The sequence below is a fragment of the Pelecanus crispus genome, chromosome 14 (genome assembly GCF_030463565.1).
Source record: "Pelecanus crispus isolate bPelCri1 chromosome 14, bPelCri1.pri, whole genome shotgun sequence".
NCBI lineage: Eukaryota > Metazoa > Chordata > Aves > Pelecaniformes > Pelecanidae > Pelecanus > Pelecanus crispus.
The window spans coordinates 2,962,501-2,981,864 of record NC_134656.1 but is presented as its reverse complement, the minus strand read 5'-3'; the positions used below and the strand labels follow the sequence as shown (position 1 = coordinate 2,981,864).

At 47.3% G+C, this 19,364-nt stretch overlaps 1 protein-coding gene across 1 annotated transcript in view; it reads right to left on the bottom strand.

The window, feature by feature from the left end:
• NKAIN4 (sodium/potassium transporting ATPase interacting 4) overlaps positions 1 to 19,364 on the bottom strand; it is a 53,491-nt gene that overhangs the window by 11,208 nt on the left and 22,919 nt on the right. Inside the window, exons 2-4 of the mRNA XM_075721193.1 lie at positions 14,729 to 14,866; positions 14,146 to 14,226; positions 5,159 to 5,356 (exon numbers count right to left, since the gene is read on the bottom strand). Of these exons, the coding sequence (XP_075577308.1) occupies positions 5,159 to 5,356; positions 14,146 to 14,226; positions 14,729 to 14,866 (417 nt within the window). The remainder of the gene's footprint in view (positions 1 to 5,158; positions 5,357 to 14,145; positions 14,227 to 14,728; positions 14,867 to 19,364) is intronic.

Sequence of the window (19,364 nt, the reverse complement as noted above, 5' to 3'; positions counted from 1 at the left end):
CTCCTGATAGCATTAATGATGAAAATTACTTCCCTGCCCAGTTTATGGGCAGCGTGCATGAACGATTGTCAGCTATACAGCCACAGAAAACCTGGTAAACCTCTGAAAATTGTTCATGGTTCAGAAGCACCAAGCAAGCAGTAAGATTGACTTGGGAAGTTTGTTTTGCACAGAAATTAATGCCTCATAACCCTCAACCATCATTCCTCTCACCTTGTACATTTTTCCTTTATGACTAAGGTGACCTTTCGCACTCAGAAAACCAAACCAACCAACCAAAAGCTAGTGAATTAAGTGAACTTCCCTAAATCTCTAATTCCAACTCCATTGGAGTGATTTCTTTTTTATTTCTTCTATCTCCTGGCTTTGTTTCAAAATTACCTGATTAGTGTTTAAAATTTACTTTTTATTGACTTTCTAACCCATTCCTGCTTTACCTGAATTTCATCAATAAAAATATTGTTTATTTAATGGCATTTTTATTCAAAGAATTTTTGCTAGTCTTGTGACCTGGCCAGAACAGGGGAGTTTCAGTGGCAAGGAGGGAAGAGGAATACAACATAAACCTGAATTGCATTTTTATATATGGGCTGACCTAAACCATAATTAAACATATCACCTCAGGGATTAAATTAACTCTTGGGACTTCCCATGTCTCATCTTCTGCATGAATTATGAATGAAATATAGCTGCAGAGGAGAAATGCTGCTCCTATTGTCCAGTCCTTTTTTCTGGAAGAGTCTGGTAGAATGTGGGATGAGCAGACTCCAAGAGACACCAACTGTTCCCTTCTGGCTGCATCCTGGATGAAGATGTATCAAGCCCCCAAACATCACCAAGTTTAGCAGCAATCAAGAGAGAACAGAAGGCTTCGGAGAGACCAAGAATTTGGAAGTAATTTCACCCTTGCTCAAAGTGCCATCTTGGTTTTTTCAATTTCAATACGGAAGAGGGTTTTAAGCTCTGCTATCCCAGGGAAATAGAAATAATTCTTAGATCTTTGCAAAGTATGTAGGGGAGGTGGAAGAGGAGGGAAAACATCAGTGATGTAAAATGACACTAAGCTATTGCTCTAATTCCCCAAAGAATGTTCTTGGGCTTTAGCCTCTGCTGCTGTTTCTCTACTTGTTCTGCATGTTCAGTACCAGCTTCCTCCAGGCTGCAGAAGTATCAGATTAAGCTTTTTATTAGGAACACATGTTGTAGGCAGGTGTGTTCAGTCAGCCTGTCAGACAGCCTGGGAACAACATGCTGCCCAACAAAAGAGGATGGAGCTGGGATGTCCCAAGCATTCTGCAGGCAAATGAACAGAGCAGGAAAGACAGGAAGAGACAAGCGTGCCCAAAGGGAACAAGGAAAGCGTAAGTCTGTACATCCCTCTGCCCCTCAGTCATCTGAAGTTAACTTTTTATTGGCGAGTTGAAAAGTGTTCACGAATCAGCAGCAGTGAACTGAAGTGCTGGAGCCAGGAGGACTGACTTACAGCAAGATCTACAGAAAGGGATCAGCTGGCTGCGAGCGTGCAAAACACGTAAAGGCTGGGAAGGCAAATTTTAGGTGTTACTGTTGCTTGTGTAAAATCTTAGCTTTCATCTACATCTGTCCTAGTGAAGATTCTGGGCTCTTCAACTCTTCTCTCAATAGCAAAATTTGCCATTGGTTTTTCCACCACAAAGAAAATGTGCAGAGTCTCCTCCTTCAGAGCAGATGTATTCTAGGTTTCACTTCTGATCAGAGCTAATGAAGTGTCTATGCTCTCATCAGTGCGAGAGGGGGAAAACGAAGAGATCTCTGCTACGAGAAAGCAAAAAGCCAGCTTGTGAAAGAGCTATTGTAACCAGATAGCCAAAAAGAGGCAATCAAAATCCTTTGATTCCTTGACCTTCTTTACTCTTTGGATGCAAAAATGGACCACTGAAAGTCTAGCCTCTGCCAACAGCAAAGCATCTCTTGGGCGCTGCTTCTCACATAACATCTGCTGTCAAGGCTTGCATTGCCGCCTTCCTGGGAACCTTCCAACCTGTCAGTCTGAGTGAAAACAGCAGACAGGCAGGCAGTGAGTTCTCTCAGTTGGGGTTCCAATTTCCATCCCATTCAATGGAGCCTCAGGAAAAGCCTAACCCTCCCCACTCCCAAAACCACCATATGGACAGCCCAGAGCTATGCCAGGTATTTCAAAACTAGAAATCACTCCTCTCCCTGCTGGCTGGCAAGTTGGGTTGATGCAAGATGAAGCCTTGCTAAGATAAAGCAGATTTCTTTTCTTGACAAACTAGTTGTTGTTTCATTTCCTAATTGGGTTGGTAGCATTAGTTTTATAGTGACATTTCTATAGCAGTACAGACTTTAAGATGTTGCTACAGTAAGCTTTTTCCTCCGATGTGTTCCATGCTAAAGCATTGAGAAAGATTTTCATACCGGGCCTTACAGCTACTTGTATCACGCATGGTGACTGATACGCCCAAGTTTGATCGCATTCCAGATTAAAGGAGTTGCTCTTGCCTTCAAGGAACACAGACAAGCTTTGAGCAAAAGCAGACTGAGACCTTATGCATCTTCAAATGTATGCCCAGGAGCAGGATAATACAGTCAGCAGGAGTCAAGATGACAGCCAACACTGTGCTCACCATATGGGTTCAGGTTTGCTTTCCCTCTCCTTTGGCATGCAAGATTGAATTCAGTGAGCCTTACCCCAGGTACACGATACGGTGCACTACAGTTCCTCAACAGTCTCAGGGAACTGGTATTTCCAGAAAACAACCAAAATGTCCACAGCTGGGTGTCGGCATAGTTAAAGAACATGGATTTCTCACTACCATATCTGGGGAAAAAAAAAAAAAAAAAAAAACAACACACAAATCCCCTACCCCACAACTTCTAAAAACTACTAGGCAAAACAAAAAGCTACAGAAAGCACAATTTCGCCTGTCCCTTGCCCTTCTTAACAGGGAACTGACTATTCCCATCTCAAATGCGTGGCAGACAAGGAGGGAACTAGGTCATGTCCCTTGCTGCATCCCCTGAGCCTTCAAGTTCCTAGTCGTGTTTTTTGTACTATTGATCTCTGCAGCACAGGACCTGCCAGGCACTCTGGGAAGGAGAGCAGCCTGTAATAAAATCTGCCTCAAAATGAGATAAAGAGAACAGAAAAAGATACTGGCAGGGATCAAAGAGTTTGACCCTCAGAGACTAAAAAGAGGGAGAACTGGCTGACTGTTTTCAGGCAAGGTCTGAGTGAGAAAGTGAAAAGGCTCGCTTTCTGCCTTACCTCAGCAAAGCAGAGAGGAAGAGCTCTATTTCTCCCACTACACGACAAAATTATATGAGCATTTCGGAGCCAGCAGAAGTTGCAGGCAGGCCTGGGGCTTCAACACTCTGCCTTCGTTACAGGACAAGGAGAAATTTAGTTCACTCTGCACAGCTCAGCCCACACGGCTTTCTTGCATACCAGTATTTTAGCCTCATTTCCAGGGTTTAGGATTCAAAAATCCACTGCAATTTAAATCTCAGGGAGAAGGAAAGAGAAAATATTTACCTAAACCCTATTTGATCTTATAGTTCCCTCCGCTCTCTCCCCATCTGGCCCTTTGTGGTGTTTTGCAGATGCACAGAGAATATCATCATGTGCCTTTGGGAAGAAGCAAAGGAGAAAAACACTCCGAGAGACACAGACTGCTATATATCGATGCGATCGCTTCGCTCAGGGCCATGTGCCTACGTTAGTAAGCTGCCATGAAACAAAGGTCTATTCCAAACAAACTCAGGACCGTTTGTTGGCTGAACCTCTAGCCTGGGGCACAGGGGCTCGTGCCAGCTCAGGCGTTTAGGAAGGATGCTAACAGCGACACTTCTGCGCTTTAAAAGTCTGAGACGTTCCGACTTCAAACTCTGAGGTGTTTCACCAAACTCAGGAACAGCACCAGCTCGGCAGCATCAATCCTGTTCCAGCTAACAGCCCTTTATAAGAGACACCAGGCCCTGTTCTTCTGGATACGTAGGTTTTGCTTCGATGCATGTGAATGAGAAAGGCACTCTCAGACAGTTTAATGCAGATCGTTTTCCCTGAAGGAGGAGTAACCAAATATTAACAGCCAGCACACACGCCAGGGAGTCCATCCAGCTCAGGAAACAGGAGCTTCTCTGTCTGCCTCTTTTGTGAGATGGCAAGAAAGGGGTCTGAGTCTTCCCCCTCCCTGCAGTTCACTGGGTCATGCAGATCATCCCAGCTAATAGGAAATGCAGGATCAGGACAGTGGAAAGTTGTACCAAAAACGTGCAGAGAGGTACTTGGCACTGCAGAAGCTTGGAATTTCTCTGTTTGTTATCCTTTAACATTTAATCAGGGCAAGTTGCCCTTCTGTAAGCCAAAACTGAAAGCTGACACGTGAACGTTTCACCAGTCCATATCCATTTGTACTTAAAGCCATTAACCACAAAGTAACAAACCAAAGCAGATTAGAAAGGTGCAGGCTGCTAACTCTAATGCAGCTACAAAATGCAAGAGTACCAGCAAAGTAAGTGGGACAATGGACATTTTGTTTCAGTTAATTTCACAGCCAAATGAGAAACAATTAATTAACAGTGAACATTACTGCAGAGTACTTTAAAAAGCCTGTGGAAGACTCCGATGAGAAAACAGTTGATGAAAACACTTAGTGCATATATCTTAGGTGTCAGCAGACAGAAAATGTGCTGCTTTCTGCCTCCTTAAAGTTTCTTAAATTTTCTGGAGATAATGATCTTCTCCCTTTTATTTCTTCACAACAAACATAAACATATGTGCTCCATCACCCATGGCTAAGTCATGTGGAATAAGAGAAATCCTTCTTCAGAAGGGTCTCTGTCCTTGTCAAAACATGAATTTCCACACCCCAACAGAGATATAGAATGATTTGTTATTGTGTGGTTGTGTGTGATGCATTACTTCAGGTGTTAGGTTGCTGGTATCCATTTCCAATTCTTTCAAGCAATAGTGTTCATAAGAGAGAACAGGAGAGCAAACAAACAAAAAAACAATTTACAGAGGCTTTTGCAATCAGATGATACAAAATGGGGTGGAAAATACAGGCCAGCCTCTGTGCCTGGAAAAAAAAAAAACAACCCAAACAGCATCTCCTCAACAACTGCTACCGCGCAGCGATCTCGGCAACGTACTCACCGCGATCAGGATCTGGAAGGAGCTGTGCATGACCTCGATGTAGCGGTACTCCAGGGCACAGCCTATCACAGAGACGTAGGAATGGCTGTCCAGCCCTTTGATGCCAGGCACTGAAGCCTCCTTCCTTACACAGCCAGGACCGTTTTCACTCCACCATGACTGGTGCCGGGAGATGTTGAATGTCAAGAGTTCACTGTCCTAAAGGGAAAAGTTGCCAAGAGATCTCCTTTTACTATAGGAGTGTCTGATATGCTGTCAGATGGAGGTCATGTTAAAAGCAATGGAAAACCTAAAGTTTCTAGGATCCCCACCCTCAAGAAGTGATAGCACAGATCAAAATCATTCATCTTGGCATTGGCTTTATGTTCCTTAGAAGTTTTTCACAGGCAGGCTTCTGTGGTGGGAACCACTTCTGAGGCAGTCCTGCAGCACTCCAACAAATCACGTATTTCACAATCACGTAGCACACTCCAGAATAAGGACTGAGCAGCTTCTGAATCAGAAAGACAGTTTCTAGGCTTGCAGACCCAAGAACACTTTGTCAGTGGTTCCTGCAGACCCGAGAACACTTTGTCAGTGGTTCCTGCACCCAGAAAAGAACCCTCAAGTTTTGGGTTTGGGAGAGTAACCTTGCAAATCTAGAATAAAGAGGTAAACAAGGCAGCACTAGGCATCCTGTCAGAATCATGTGTTATGGGTATGCTCTTCCCAGCATGGGAATCAACACAGATAACTGAAAAATGTGGACTTCATAACCCTAGAGTGGGTTTGAAAACTCAACAACTCTTCCTCTGTTCCTAGCTTTTAACACATCTAACAAATTCCTTTACCATTTCCGTCTGATTTCCTTCCACACTCTTCACATAAGGTGCTTCCGTGTCCCCTCTTGCCCTGACACACCGTCAGCCCCAGGTCAGATTACCCAGCTGAGCTGAGCTCACTGTGATCATTGCAGCTTCTTGCAAACACTTCCCCAGCAATTCCTCATCATCTCTACCCCAAGAGAGGCTTTTTCTTTTGCTCTTCTCATCTTTGCTAGTTCAATCATTTAAACCATGCCACTGTGGGGGTTACATGGTGAAACACCACACAAGTAGTGCAGGAGTTTGGTATGCAACCAGGTGCTCAGTGAAAACTTTCACACTTTCCTCACACTTGAGAGAAGGGTGGTACTCGCTGGAGTACCCGGGAGAGCTTTGGGATTTTGAGCTTACAGGACACAGCAGAGCCCTCCCCGCAGATGGTAAAAGACAAACTCAGAACTGCCTGAACAGATCAGCTGCATCACTTCACGGGTGGGTGCAAAGCGCAGCCCTCTCTGGTCACGTTGACGCAGAAGCAACAGCCCCTTTTGGCCACAAAAGAAGGCAAGGGGTTGGAAATTCTATTCTGAAGGACAGATTATAAAATCCTCAGGCAGAGAATCTCTGTGTCTCTACAGAGGAGAAATAGGTACTGGCTACACACACCCCATCTAACCATTACTAAAAGTTTTAGCACCTACCCATATACTACTTCACACTGCTCATGCCAGGGTCTTACACAGTCCCTGTAGGAAAGAAGCGGCTCCCAGAACAGCAGCAGTCACAGCTTGGGGCATCCACACTTCCTAACATGGGAAACCTCACGTGGCAGCTCCTTTGCCTTAGCTCCCTGTAGAGTCAAGAGGGGAAAAACAGACTCAGAGCAGCTAATCCAGGCTCCTGCTCTGAACTCCCCTCTGGAGAGAGGGCTTGTCTCCACTGCCAATACAGCGAGCCCAGCCAGGTAGTCCTGCAGATACACTTTTCTGTGTCCGAGTTCGTATCCAGGGGCAAACTTGAGCTACAAGCACAGACAATTTGAATTCCAGCCAGAAAACCTGTGAGTAGAAAACCAAGTGCCCCACTGTACACATTGTGTAGGTACCCTCCACTCCACCACAGATACTCAAAAACGGTTTGCAGAGCTGTCATTAAAATATGCTGCAGGAAGCACATGTTAAGAAATGTGGACAATTAAGTGAGAAGACAGCTGCCAAACTCCTGACATAATCACCACAACAGATGGGACGTGTTTTACAGTAGATGGAGGACAGCATGGAGATGAAGTATGGCACCAGTGAAAAGCAGCCTGAATAGCAAAGACAATAGGGAAAACTCTATTAAGAGTTGGGAGTTTAAAGGGAACTGTCTGCATTTTAAAGGCTGTGGGGAATAATTATTAGATTGGCAGCTACAGGATAATACACACAGTGCAAAGTGCTGTGCTATCTACATTTCCAGAGACAGTTTTCCAGCTCTCTCACTATTTTGGCAGCAGAGCCTTTGGCTTGCTCCCTCTGCTGGGCATCGTTCTTCAGTGGCCCACAGACACCTCACATATTCACCAAATCACATCTTTCCTGCAAAGCTTGTTCTTTCTCTCCCAAGTTTGCATGTTCCGAGACACATGGATCTTCCCCAGCAAAAGCCTTTCCTCCTGGAGCCAGCCAGCCCTCCAAGCTGCTGTGCTCTTCTCCCTCTCACAAGCCACTCACCAGGTTGGTTAAGGAAGGAAAGAATCATCTTTCTCAAAAGAATTAAAAAAAAAAATTTAGAAAGGACTTAATTCCTGTTTCTTTGCCTGAGGCTTCCCCCAATTAGCACAGAAACAAAGCTGTTCCATGGGGGACCACAGGATCTACTCTTAACCTCGGTCCCCAGGGCTTCCCTCTCCCAGCTCACAGATGGTGCCTTCCCAAACCTTCTGCCTCACTGGTGCTAAGCACCACTTCAGTGCCTTCTCTACTCCTTACAGAGACATCTATGTGTATTTGGCAAAGTAAGAAACAGGCTGCTTTCCTTCTTGAATCTCCCTTTTGTCAGTCTTTATACAGTTGGCTCTGGCTTAACTTTGCTGCAGAAGCTGAACTTGCTTGTGAATTAAGCCTGAAAAAGCAGAACAGGTGCTGGGCTGGAGGTGGGCAGGTGGAGGAACAGTAGGTCCTAAACAGCACTCACTGCTTTTTGCCTACAATCACGCTCCAGCTCTGTGCAAAAAAAAAAAAAAAAATTATACTTCAGTTAAGAACAGATTGGAAAAACTGAGCACATTTGGATTCTAAAAGCACCACAACGACTTGCACACGAGCCACCCGTCTCACAGATGTCAAGTGAATACTGATTGCACACTGGGACTGTGGATGCCCTCGCATTCAGAGACACCTTTCTGAACAAGCATCTGTCTGGAGCACTGCAGGGCATGAGGACAGCATGAATGAAAGGGTCTCAACATCCAAAGCAATGCCGTTCCTTTGCTCGCGTCCCTGGCTGGATGTCCTCAGAGGATACCTGCACTGATGGGCCACAATAAAAGAGCAGTCAAAAAAATCACTTAATTGACCCCAGCTGCTCAGTGCTTGCTGGGAGACTGGGGGGAAAAAAAAAAAAAAAAAATCCCAGGATGTCTCCTGCAGTTGGCAGCTTCATTTGCCAGGAGAGGGCTGAAGCGAAGTGAAACTACAAAATAGGAACAGCACCCTAAAAATCAGGAGAAAAGAACCAGTTGCCAGAAAGTTGTTCCTAAACAGCTGTTTCCCCAAACCTCTCTGCAACACATTTGAAGTCTAAACACGCTGAAATACTCCCAGAAGCGGTATGCAGGTTGGAAGGTGTTACCGAGTCCCAGAAGCGAGCAAGCCCGGCTGCAGGGAGAGTGAGCAATCTGTGTGTAACTGCGCTCCCCCTTGTTTCTTGGCAGGCTGCTATTTGAAGGGCTATCGCTTCCTCTTTAACCTTCAGCCTAAAGAGAAATACGAGCAAAGAGTGATACGATGAGCTCCTTCTCGGGAGCATGTTGAAGGCCAGCCAAAAAAAAAAAAATCACATATCACTCTGGACTGTTGTAGTACCTGGTTGCAATCCATTTGCCATCAGCATGAGAAGGAAGACAGCAGCACTAAAACTGTAGTACCTACATTTTACTGAGTGTTTTCCACTCCCAGCCTCACCCCACTGCATCCCACGGGGAAACTCACACCTACCTCTGACACCCACAGAGCCAGCTGTGTCCGTTTTCTAAAATAGTTTTCTGAAAGCTGTTCTGAAGTGATTTTTCTAGGGGACACTATCAGAGATGGTTTTATTTCTTCTTGTTAACAGCTTTCTGAACTGCCTCCCCCCAAATTTCCTTAATTATCAGGCAAGCCAGCACTATAAAGGCTCTGGAAACAAATTGAACCCTGTATGGGAGCCCCCAGAGCTTGACAGGAGAATAATTTTAAATCTTTTCAGTTGGAAACATTTCTTATCAAAATAGGAAATACAATGTTTAGCTCTTAATCATGTGTGCTGAATAGCTGGATCACCCTGAGACAACAGAGAAGCACTTTCATTGTCTCTCAGCAGGCTTGTTGACACTACCACAGCATTTAAAGGCCAAATCCCAGGCTCCCACTTTCTAAATTTAGATGGAGTTGAGGGACAGTTGTAATTACTCATGCATTTATCCATCCTCCTCACAGTATTTTCTCCAGGTACAAAGTCATCCCAAGATGCCGTCCAGATTCTCTGGAATACAAATAACCCCCCATTTGACTAATAAGGGCTGCTTCCATGTCAAGAGGAGATTTAGACCACCACCACGGCTCTGGATTCAGATCAAAGCACTGGGTAGACAAGAGAGAATATAAAGGAAGGGTAAAAAAAAAAAAAAATCACTATTCCAAGATGAATAATTCCAGAGGGAAAAGACAAAGGAATACATTGAAATACACAACACCAATTCCTCAAACCTCTCTGAACATTTCTCAAGAACATGATAAAGAGTCAATCGGCATGACAGCTGGACAGACAGATGCTCATATGTCTTAACAGCAGGATTTTAATAATTAACTCGGACTGGAGGGGTTGCAGGGGGGGCTGTGTTTCACACTCGAGTAGACAGGGAGAAGCTTAACATGTTATTTCAAGCACAGCCTAGAAACTTCAGAGAGAGCTCCCAACGATTCACCTAACCAAATGGCCAGACGGACAAAGAGAAAGAGAGGGAGACGGAACAGGAACAGACCAGTGGAGGAGGAACAGCAATCTGGAAATTCGGCTGCGAGCCCCACCACAGAGCGGTGGCACAGCACCTTCGGAGAGGCTGCATTTCCCCCAGATGCTGCAAGTTGTGCTCAGAAATGCGAGCGGAGCAAGTCAGCAAGGCAGCGCTGCCAAAAGCCGCTCGGAGGCACATCACCAGCTCACTGCCAGCGCTGAGAAGCGACCCTTCAAATCCAGATTGCTCTATCTTTTGCCTGCTCATTGGCAAAGCTCTTACAGGAAAGCTGGCATAAGGCTGCACGCTTAGGGAGGCCCTTGCGGCAACAAGGGAAGTGCTTTCTTAGACACTTAGGCTGATCCGTTTGTGTCTGGCCACCTAATGAAGTTCTGCTGTGCCATATTTCACACTCTTCTTCCCACTAAGACAAAACTGCAAGACTAAAAGAAATGGCAGGACAGAAATACAGAAATCAGGCCAGTTTAGCTCTTTCAAGAAGTAGAGAATGGATTCACAGAGCAGGAAAGAGCATTTTCCTTTTGGAAAAAATAATTCAGGGTAGCTTCAACTAGTGGTTAGGAGGCAGATAGTTAGTAGGTAGTTATAACTACCCTGAGCAGGGCTGGCTGGAACAGCCATTCTCAGGGTTTCCATGGCCAGGAGAGAGCAAGCACTGCTGGAGGAGAGCACTTTGGGAAAAGACGTGAAAGACAGAAGGAAAGAGAGGGTGAGAAGTGGTGGGCAGACAACCCAACGGAGGAAAGAGTCAGTGGAGAAGTGATTGCTTGGTAAAGGAAAGCGAACAGCCAGCCCCCAAATTGCAGTTCGACAACCATGCCCCTCCAGCCTGTATGCTACTGATGATAGAGTTTATAACTAAGAGACAGTCTCTTAACTCCTTTGCCAAATGGCTTGTGGGCTGACACGGGACCTGGCCTCACAGCCCGCAGCCGCGGTGCCCCTGGTTTCTGTTCTCTGGATCAGCCGGGCACCCAAAGCACGGGGGGCACAACGAGGGGCCGTGCTCGCCTCAGCCCTGTGCTGCGCAGCACTCCCCGCTCACAGCCTGTACTCCCTCAGCACCGTGAGAGCAGGTCTAGGCACCAGCGCACAAAGAACTGTTTGCAATAACTGCACGTAACCATTTCCTCAGTTTTTTCAATTCTTCAGGCTTTCCCTAAGCTTGATACAGCAGAAACACTCGGATCCTTTCCCCCCTTTCTCACCCCACCCGAGTTATCACCTGTCTCCGTTGCACCGGGCCATCGTTTCCAGCCACCAAGTTAACAAACTCCGTTCTTTCTAGCTCACTGCCCTTTCTGCATTTTGTCATGGTAAATTAGCTAGCTGCTGACAGAGACCTCCCTGGCAGGCTGCCCTTGTCAGGAATACGGAGGGGCGAGCGCGGCGCTGGCAGGAACGCTGCTCTCCCACTCCCCCAGCTCTCTCCCACAGGCTCACCAGGAATCACGGAGGAAACAGCACCTGAAGGCCTGCCCTAGAGCTATCAGCCCCTTAAGGGGCTTGCCCAGGAACACAGTCCTGTCTGGAACGCTCCCCAGCACATTCGTGCTTAGACTAGTAGTTAATGAGTTAGTGTTTACCTGACCAGCTCCATCAGCTTCGCTCCACCAAAGCTGCTCTTCTAATATTTGCAATCTACCTGCTTACTGCCAGGCTAATTACAAGCTTTGGCTTCTTATTAGGAACTAAAGGCCAGCTTCCTCCCGCAGCCCTCTGAGTGCACACAGAGGTACCTGCTCCTCTGTGGCTGTAAACCCCCGGCCTCCGCCCAGAGCCTGTTCAACACACGTCCATCCAAGCCCAGGTGTCCTTCTGGGGTCCGATCCCAGAGATCAAGACGACTCCGCAGATGTCAGCTGGCTTTGGGTCAGGTTCCTAGGGATGCAGCGGGAGAGCAACGCTACTCTTTAGTCCAGCCTGCAAAGCACCACCCTGTCCTACAGAAACCTTATTTCCCATTTCAAGCGTATCTTTTGTTCTCCTGTGGAAGTGAGGGGTTTGTTTTGCCATTACAAAGACCCAAATAACTTCAGTTCAAGGGGATAAGGAGGAAAGAAAGGAGGATCATGCGTTTTTCTTACAAGACAGCCTTTTTAAATGAAAAAAAAAAACAAACCCAAAACCTCATTAAGAACAGATGCAAGGCTGTAACAGATTTTACCACCAAACGGGCACAAATACTCTCTTGGTTTTGCCAGTTGCCACCAAGCTAACAACATAAATTTCTCATTGCAGCTCTAGAGGGAAGTCCACTGAGTCAGTAACAACCCATACTGCAGCCCAGTTCTATAAGAATGTCCCCAGTCACAAGAACCATCCTGTAGGCTAAATAAAGGTTCTCTGTGTGCTAGCTTTGCTACAACGAGTGACAGCACAGAGCAAGGTAATGAGGTGAAGCTCCTCTATAGTGGAGAAGGTGGAGTTTGCCATGCTCCGAGTTGCAGAGCGGAACCCAGTGTGTTGCAGGGCAGGCTGGGATTAGTAAACACAAGTAATCAGCTGGCTGGAAGCAAATGCTGGCTGTCAGAGAAGCTCCCAGAGCAGTTTATCAAGCCAATATTTCCTCCGCAGAAGGGAGCATTTAAATAGTTACATAAAATTCTTTTTTTTAGTTGGTCACAGCCAACACAGAGATCATCTCAGGCTGAGCTTTCAGACCATGAGTAATCACTGTTTTGGGCAAGAACTCCCTCAAAGTTTCTGAGGATAATTGAGAGGGGAAATGGAGATTAATTGAGGAATTAGGAAGTTACATTTTCTTATCTGCAAAGGATTTATGCTGTCACTCATGACTTGCTGTAGGCCTGATAAAAAAAACCACAGTGCAGTTCCAATTATGACTGCAACTTAGATGTATGACCTGGGAATTCAGGCCAGATGTAGAGTGCTCTGAAATGAACCTGTGTCCTATAATTGCTCCGAGTCTGCTAAGCTACAGCGACATTTAGTAATTCACTGCTTACAGCTCAGGCTTAATTTAGGGCCTGCCTCCCGTTTTTATTATTTCTGACCCACCCCTCATTAAGCAGACAGCAATACTGAGCTTATCTAGCCTTCAAAGAACTTCACGTATTAACTCGCAACACCCCTGGCCAAGAGCCACGAATAACTACCACTGTATTTAAGGGAAGAATTAAGACAGGGAAGCCACATCATCTCCGAGGCTGCATCCAGAGGAGATGCTCCAGCCTCCCCAGCATCCCCCTGGTTTGTTCTTTGTTCAGCAGAGAGAAGACCCTCTCCCAAAAGGTACAATGGGAAATATTTTGCCTGGTGTAGCAACAACCAGGTGCCTACCCCTGCTGCTGAAGTGCACTAGGTCTTCAGCAGGACTGGGAGGAAAAAAAGAGGAAAAAAAAAAAAAAAAAATCAAGAACCAGTCAGGTATGGAGTTAGAGCAAAGTCCTTGGTCCCAGTCAGCCCAGGCAGACTGAGTCCCTGCTGCAGCTCTTCCCTGGGACAGGCTGGCAGAGGGAGCACGCTCACTGCTGCAGGAGGGCTTTCCCCTCCGAGTCGCGCACCTTCTTCCCAAGGTGTTACCTGATCACGAGAGGATCAGCTCTAATCCAGTTAGCTCCTAGCCTTCCTCAGCCACCTCACGTCATGGCTGGGAATTGGCCCTCAAGCCCCACCTGCCCTCAGGGTGGCTCTGCTGCCAGGCTCGCGCTCACCTTTAAAAGCAAATACGCTCTGCCTCCTGCGAGGGCAGGGCTCGCTCCAGCCACCACCTGCGCTCACCAGCAAAGGACTCCAGCAAGCACTCCTAGCTCCCCGTTTTTACCATTCAACAAGCAGCACTCCTCCATCCCCTCCTGAGGCAGCCTCCTCCACCCGCAAAAGGCAGGAGCTGCTCCCAGGCAGCCACCCCCCGCCTTAAGCACCCCTTCCCTTACCCCACAGCTGAGCTCCAGCACCCTTGATGCAAAGCCCGGGCCCTCACCCACAAAGCTCCTACTCACCTTTGAGAGCCCTCCCACTTCCAAGTAAAAGCAGATGATGAAGATGTTCCAGGTGACCCAAATTGCAGTCCAGATGGCATACTAGAAGGGAATGGAGGGGAGAGAAAGAAGCAATAAACATTAGGAAGTCATTGGAACTGGTTTATACGTATGCGATGCAGCTGGGGACAGTTAAATGCCCCGAGTCAGCACTGCAATCCTTTACTCCTCCTCTGTTTGCTTCCCGTATGCAGATGGTCCCCTGCCTGATTCGAGACACAGGGGCAGAAGTTGGGAGGGAGTGGAAGAGCTGCTGCCGTGCCTTTGTCCAGCATCGCTCTCCCTGTCCGTTGTGCAGTGTCTCGGCGTTACTTTGGTACCAGTCATGATTCTCTGATATCTTCCAAGTTTGGAGGAGGTACAGCAAAAGCGCAGCATGCTGAACAATGTGTGCCTAAGCACAGCACCTCCTGCTAAAATGGTTTACAACGCTCATGCCTGATTTCCAAGGGCTCTACTCAGTTCCTCATCACTTGCCGTACCCCACCAGAGCAGAGGCTGCGAAAGGCTTTGAATGGCTCTGAACGAAACGAACGTTACTTACCACCACTATGTAGCGAGGTCTGTACTGAATAGTGCCAAACAGGCCAAGGATAACGATGATGATGTGGAGGAAGTTGGCTAGGATGGGGGCCCACTGGTAGCCCAGGAAGTCGAACACTTGCCTCTCTAATGCAGCAAGCTGGAAGGGAGGAGGAAAAGGAGAGTTACAGCTTCTAGGCTTGTGATGTTTATTCTCAAGGTGTTGATGTGCTCCCGGAGCAAATCACTGCAGCAGCTGCAGGTGTTTCTCCATTCCCAAAGCCATTTACTGCCTATGAACCAGGTCAGTAGGACAGACCATGTGTGTACACGCGCCCCCTCCCACTCTGTGCTCATCCCATCTCCTCCCACGGCTAAGCTAACGCAGACCGGTGAGCTCCAGTGCCTGTGTGGGGACACGTCCTCTGCTCCGTGCACTTTGCCATGGGGAGGTGGCCCTGGCAGAGGGCGGAGGTGAGCAGCGGGACGGTAACGCCTTGAACGGCTGCAGCGGGACTTTCAAGACCTCATTTATCAGAGCCTTCAGCATCACTCCATCATTCCTGACGCCTCTCATGTTTCTGTTCTCCAGCACACATCCATCAAAGTGAGAGAGGAGGAAACTCTCTTCGCCCCACAGAAAATGCTGCCACCCAGCAAAGAAATTCTGCAAACACGTCGGTTTTCCCGGAGGAGAGGCTGTGTTCCTCTCCCGCACTAATAACACGGTTCAAGGCTAGCACTATGTTTTAGAAATAAAACTCCATTACTGTTGAAGTGCTGGGCCTGATTTTCAAATCATATTTGCATAACAATGTGCTTTTCATCTGTAGCCATCTTCTGTGTATCAGCAACAGCCCATCACCTGGATCTGAACCGCTGTTAGGCGTGCAGCTGAACGAGCATGATAAACATGCCATTGCATGCTAGCCTTTACATCCCACAGCCTTTAAATATTTTATCTATAGGTGAAACAGTGAGTGGAGGGGGCAAAACGCTTCCTGCAGGTTTTTCCCCAGTGCCTGGCCTTATGCAGAGAGACCTTCTCTTTGCTTGCCTTCACTGACGCAGTGCAACCAACCTTCCCCCGTTGACGGTGCCTTTGCTAGTGCTAAGGCACAGCAGATTGCCCTGTCAGGGTAAGATTTCAAAGTCTGTTCAATTGTCATAGTAGTATGCTGGGATTACATTATTGCATTTCATATTCATTTTCACTTACATAAATAATTACAATTTACCATTGATAGTTAGTATTCATTTAACTACTAAGTAGACATTAACCACGGATGATCCTAGTCCACTGGGTGTTATCAGCTATGTGACATCTTCTCCTGGCGTGGCTTTTAAATGGCAGCTGGGGATCAAGCACTGGAACATCTGTAATGGCTTAAAGCATTTAAGGATGTGAGTGGTTGCAGGCCCCAGTCAAGCCGCACGATGAGGGAAGCCACATCTATCAAATGACCGTTTTTCCTCCTTCTTCCTGCGTCAGTGCGGAAATCGCCTTCACACCTCTCTTGGGCTAGGAAGGTATTGCAATTCTCAATGCTACCTTGGAAGTTCAACAAAAATCTGTACTTCAAAGAAATCTATAGCAGCCCTGGCTAAGGGAGTGTCGTGGTGTAGCCCCAGCCAGCAGCTCAGCACCACGCAGCCGCTCGCTCACTGCCCCTGCCCCGATAGGATGGGGGGGAGAATCGGAGGAGTGAGAGTGAGAAACACTCCTGGGCTGAGATAAGAACAGTTTAATAATTGAAATAAAGTAAAATAGTAATGATAATAATAACAATATGATGATAATAATAATGATATACAAAGCAAGTGATGCACAATGCAATTGCTCACTACCCGCCGACCGATACCCAGCCAGTTCCCGAGCAGCGATTGCTGCTCCCCAGCCAACCCCCCCCAGTTTCCATACTGCCCATGACACCGTATGGTATGGAATAGCCCTTGGGTCAGTTGGATCAACTATTCTGCCTGTGCCCCCTCCCAGTTTCTTGTGCCCCTGGCAGAGCATGGGAAGCTGAAAAGTCCTTGACTGGCATAAGCAGTACTTAGCAACCACTAAACCAGCAGCGTGTTATCAGCATTCTTCTCCTACTAAATCCAAAACACAGCACTATGCCTGCTACTAGGAAGAAAATCAACTCTATCCCAGCCGAAACCAGGACAGGGAGATCCGTCAGCGTGGTGAGAAGCAGCGTTCCCTCTCTGCCATCTCTCTTCACTGGCAAAGGGGCGCAGAGACAGTGGGGAGGGAATGGAGGCAGTCTCCAAAACTGTCTCTTCTGCAAAACACTTAGTCTTCCCTTTGAAGCAAGGCACACTGCCCCGTTCCGATCAATGTGAGCCGCCTGGAAGATGCTGTGAGATGTGCTGCACGGCCACGCGCGGGGCGCCGGGGCTGGCACAGGGCAAATGCTGCTCATTTCACCGTTCAGCCTGCTCTCCCCCTGAGCACAGCAGATTTTCTGTATCTCATCAGAAACAGCAGTAATAGGTTAAATGCTTAATCTTTTAGGAAGGGATTAACGCACGTACCTTAACGATATTTGGAAATTTTGAATCCTGACTGGTTGGCAGTGGGTCACTTGACTGTGACCGCTTCATCCAATCAGGCATTTAATTGGCTTTGTGCGTTACGTTAACGTGGGAGCACGTGCCGCACCGAGCATCAATTAGCCAAGGGGACGCAAAGGGGGGTGTTCTGCAGAGATAACGCCCTGCTCAGCTTCGCCTCTTGCCTTCAGGCCCTGGAAAGGGGATAAAGACAGATCCTTCCCACCCATGCCTTCTGCCATGAGTTCTCCCCGTCCAGAATCAGAGCATCCGTGTCTGGAAGAGCGTTTTCTTCTCACAAATGAACGTTTCCCATTAGGGCTGTATATTGTCCTTCCACAGCTTCCTGGTGTTTCCTGGCTTGTTTGGACCAGGGAAGACATTGGCCTGTGCAGTGAGAGGTACCCACCCATCCTGGAGATGGATGGCCAGTCTACACTGACCTCAGACTGGGCACAGCTCCTAGAGAGGTCTCCGGTCCCTGGCCACTCTGGGTTTTTCCCTGTCATCCTAAAAGTTAGCTTCATGTCATACTTCTTCCTTCCTTACTGTGATTGCCCTTGTCTCCAGGTTGTTTCTGTCCTGATTTACATTCCTTTGCCACTTTCCCTGCATTTTTTTATGGTTTTGTGCCCCTGCGAGCTGCGGGCGTGACTCAGCTGGTGCAGAGATCGGCCGTGCCTGCCTGCTGGTTCGGCTGAGGGGAGCGGGAGCCGGGTTGGTACACTTCTGTGGGATGTGCAAGCTGCTTCCTCATTTGTAAAAATAACAGCAATTTTCTGTAAGATGTGTGTCGATGACAAGCGCAAATGCTACTGCTGAAACTCTAACACTGTTACTGACACGCGGGTAGTGAGTTGGTGCTGCAACCCAGCCGTCAGAAACGCAGCCTGAAGTTACCCTGGACTCGTCCCTCTTCCCCCAGGAACTTAGCATAATTAAGAAAATATTTGCTAAAAACAAATAGATAAACAGCCATTTCCCTCCTTACACTACAGGTCTGTGTGCAAAGCTGACCCATTAAACACTGCTGCAATGTGCAGGTAAACGGGGCTGATGTTTGTGCTAAGCTCAATAAGCCTTGATTTGGGGTTGGGATGTACAGAACGTCATGGTACCCTTCAGTCCTGGTTCCTTTAGCCTGGCTCAGAAACGGCAGGGTCGGGGTTTGCCCCTGCCTACGGGTACCGTACATCCGCACCCTTGACCTGAACGTCTCTTGGACCCCGCTGGCTGAGCATGGGAAATGCCTCTTCCTCTGCTGCTGCCAAGCTTCTGCAGAGTAATGTCCTTGCTGTAGCGTTCTTTACGATGATTCACACTATTCTATTGAGAAAGCCTATTATATTCCAGAGATATTGGTTGTAAAGAAAAATTTCAGATTGTGGCACAGGTTTCAACCCATTCCAAGCTGACAGGACCTTTTCATCAGCGAGGACAAATTTTTCTTCTTTATGACTATTCTTATTAAAAATAGGATTCCTTCTGCTCCTTTTGCTTCTCTAGCCCGTAGAACATTTTTACCTTTCATTCTTTAAATTAAATGATCTGTTGCGGTACTAAAATCAGAATAGTTGCGGCAGACTTTTCTCTCCTGAAATAAACCACATTTCTGCTGATCTGAGTGAAAGCGGAATAGCAAATAACCGCGCGCAGCAATTGTTAGCCAGGCAAACAAAATAAGCCAGAGCTCTCTGTTGGGCTATCGTTCATTTATACGGCCAGGAAAGATAAGAAAGGCAGAGGAGACGTTCTGCAGTTTACAGAGTCTCCTATCACATAGCTCCCACGCAGGGAGCAAAGAAAGGCTTTGTGAGCCGGCACGACGGGACACGCTCAAGGTCTTTACACCATGGAAACTTCACCAGAGGGGGAAGCTGTACCTGACCTGGAGGGGAGCGTTGCCCAATGGACCCCATTGCAGAACAGGAAAATGGTCTTAGAAAACATCCCAAATTGTGGAACAGTTTCCTGTTGAGGGGTTCAAACTATTCCAGTTGCGTTTCCGATGGCTGTGCCAGGACAGCGTCACCGGCAGATGTCGATGCCAGCAGGACACTCCGAGCTGATTCGACAGGGGCTGGGGGGGGCTTGTT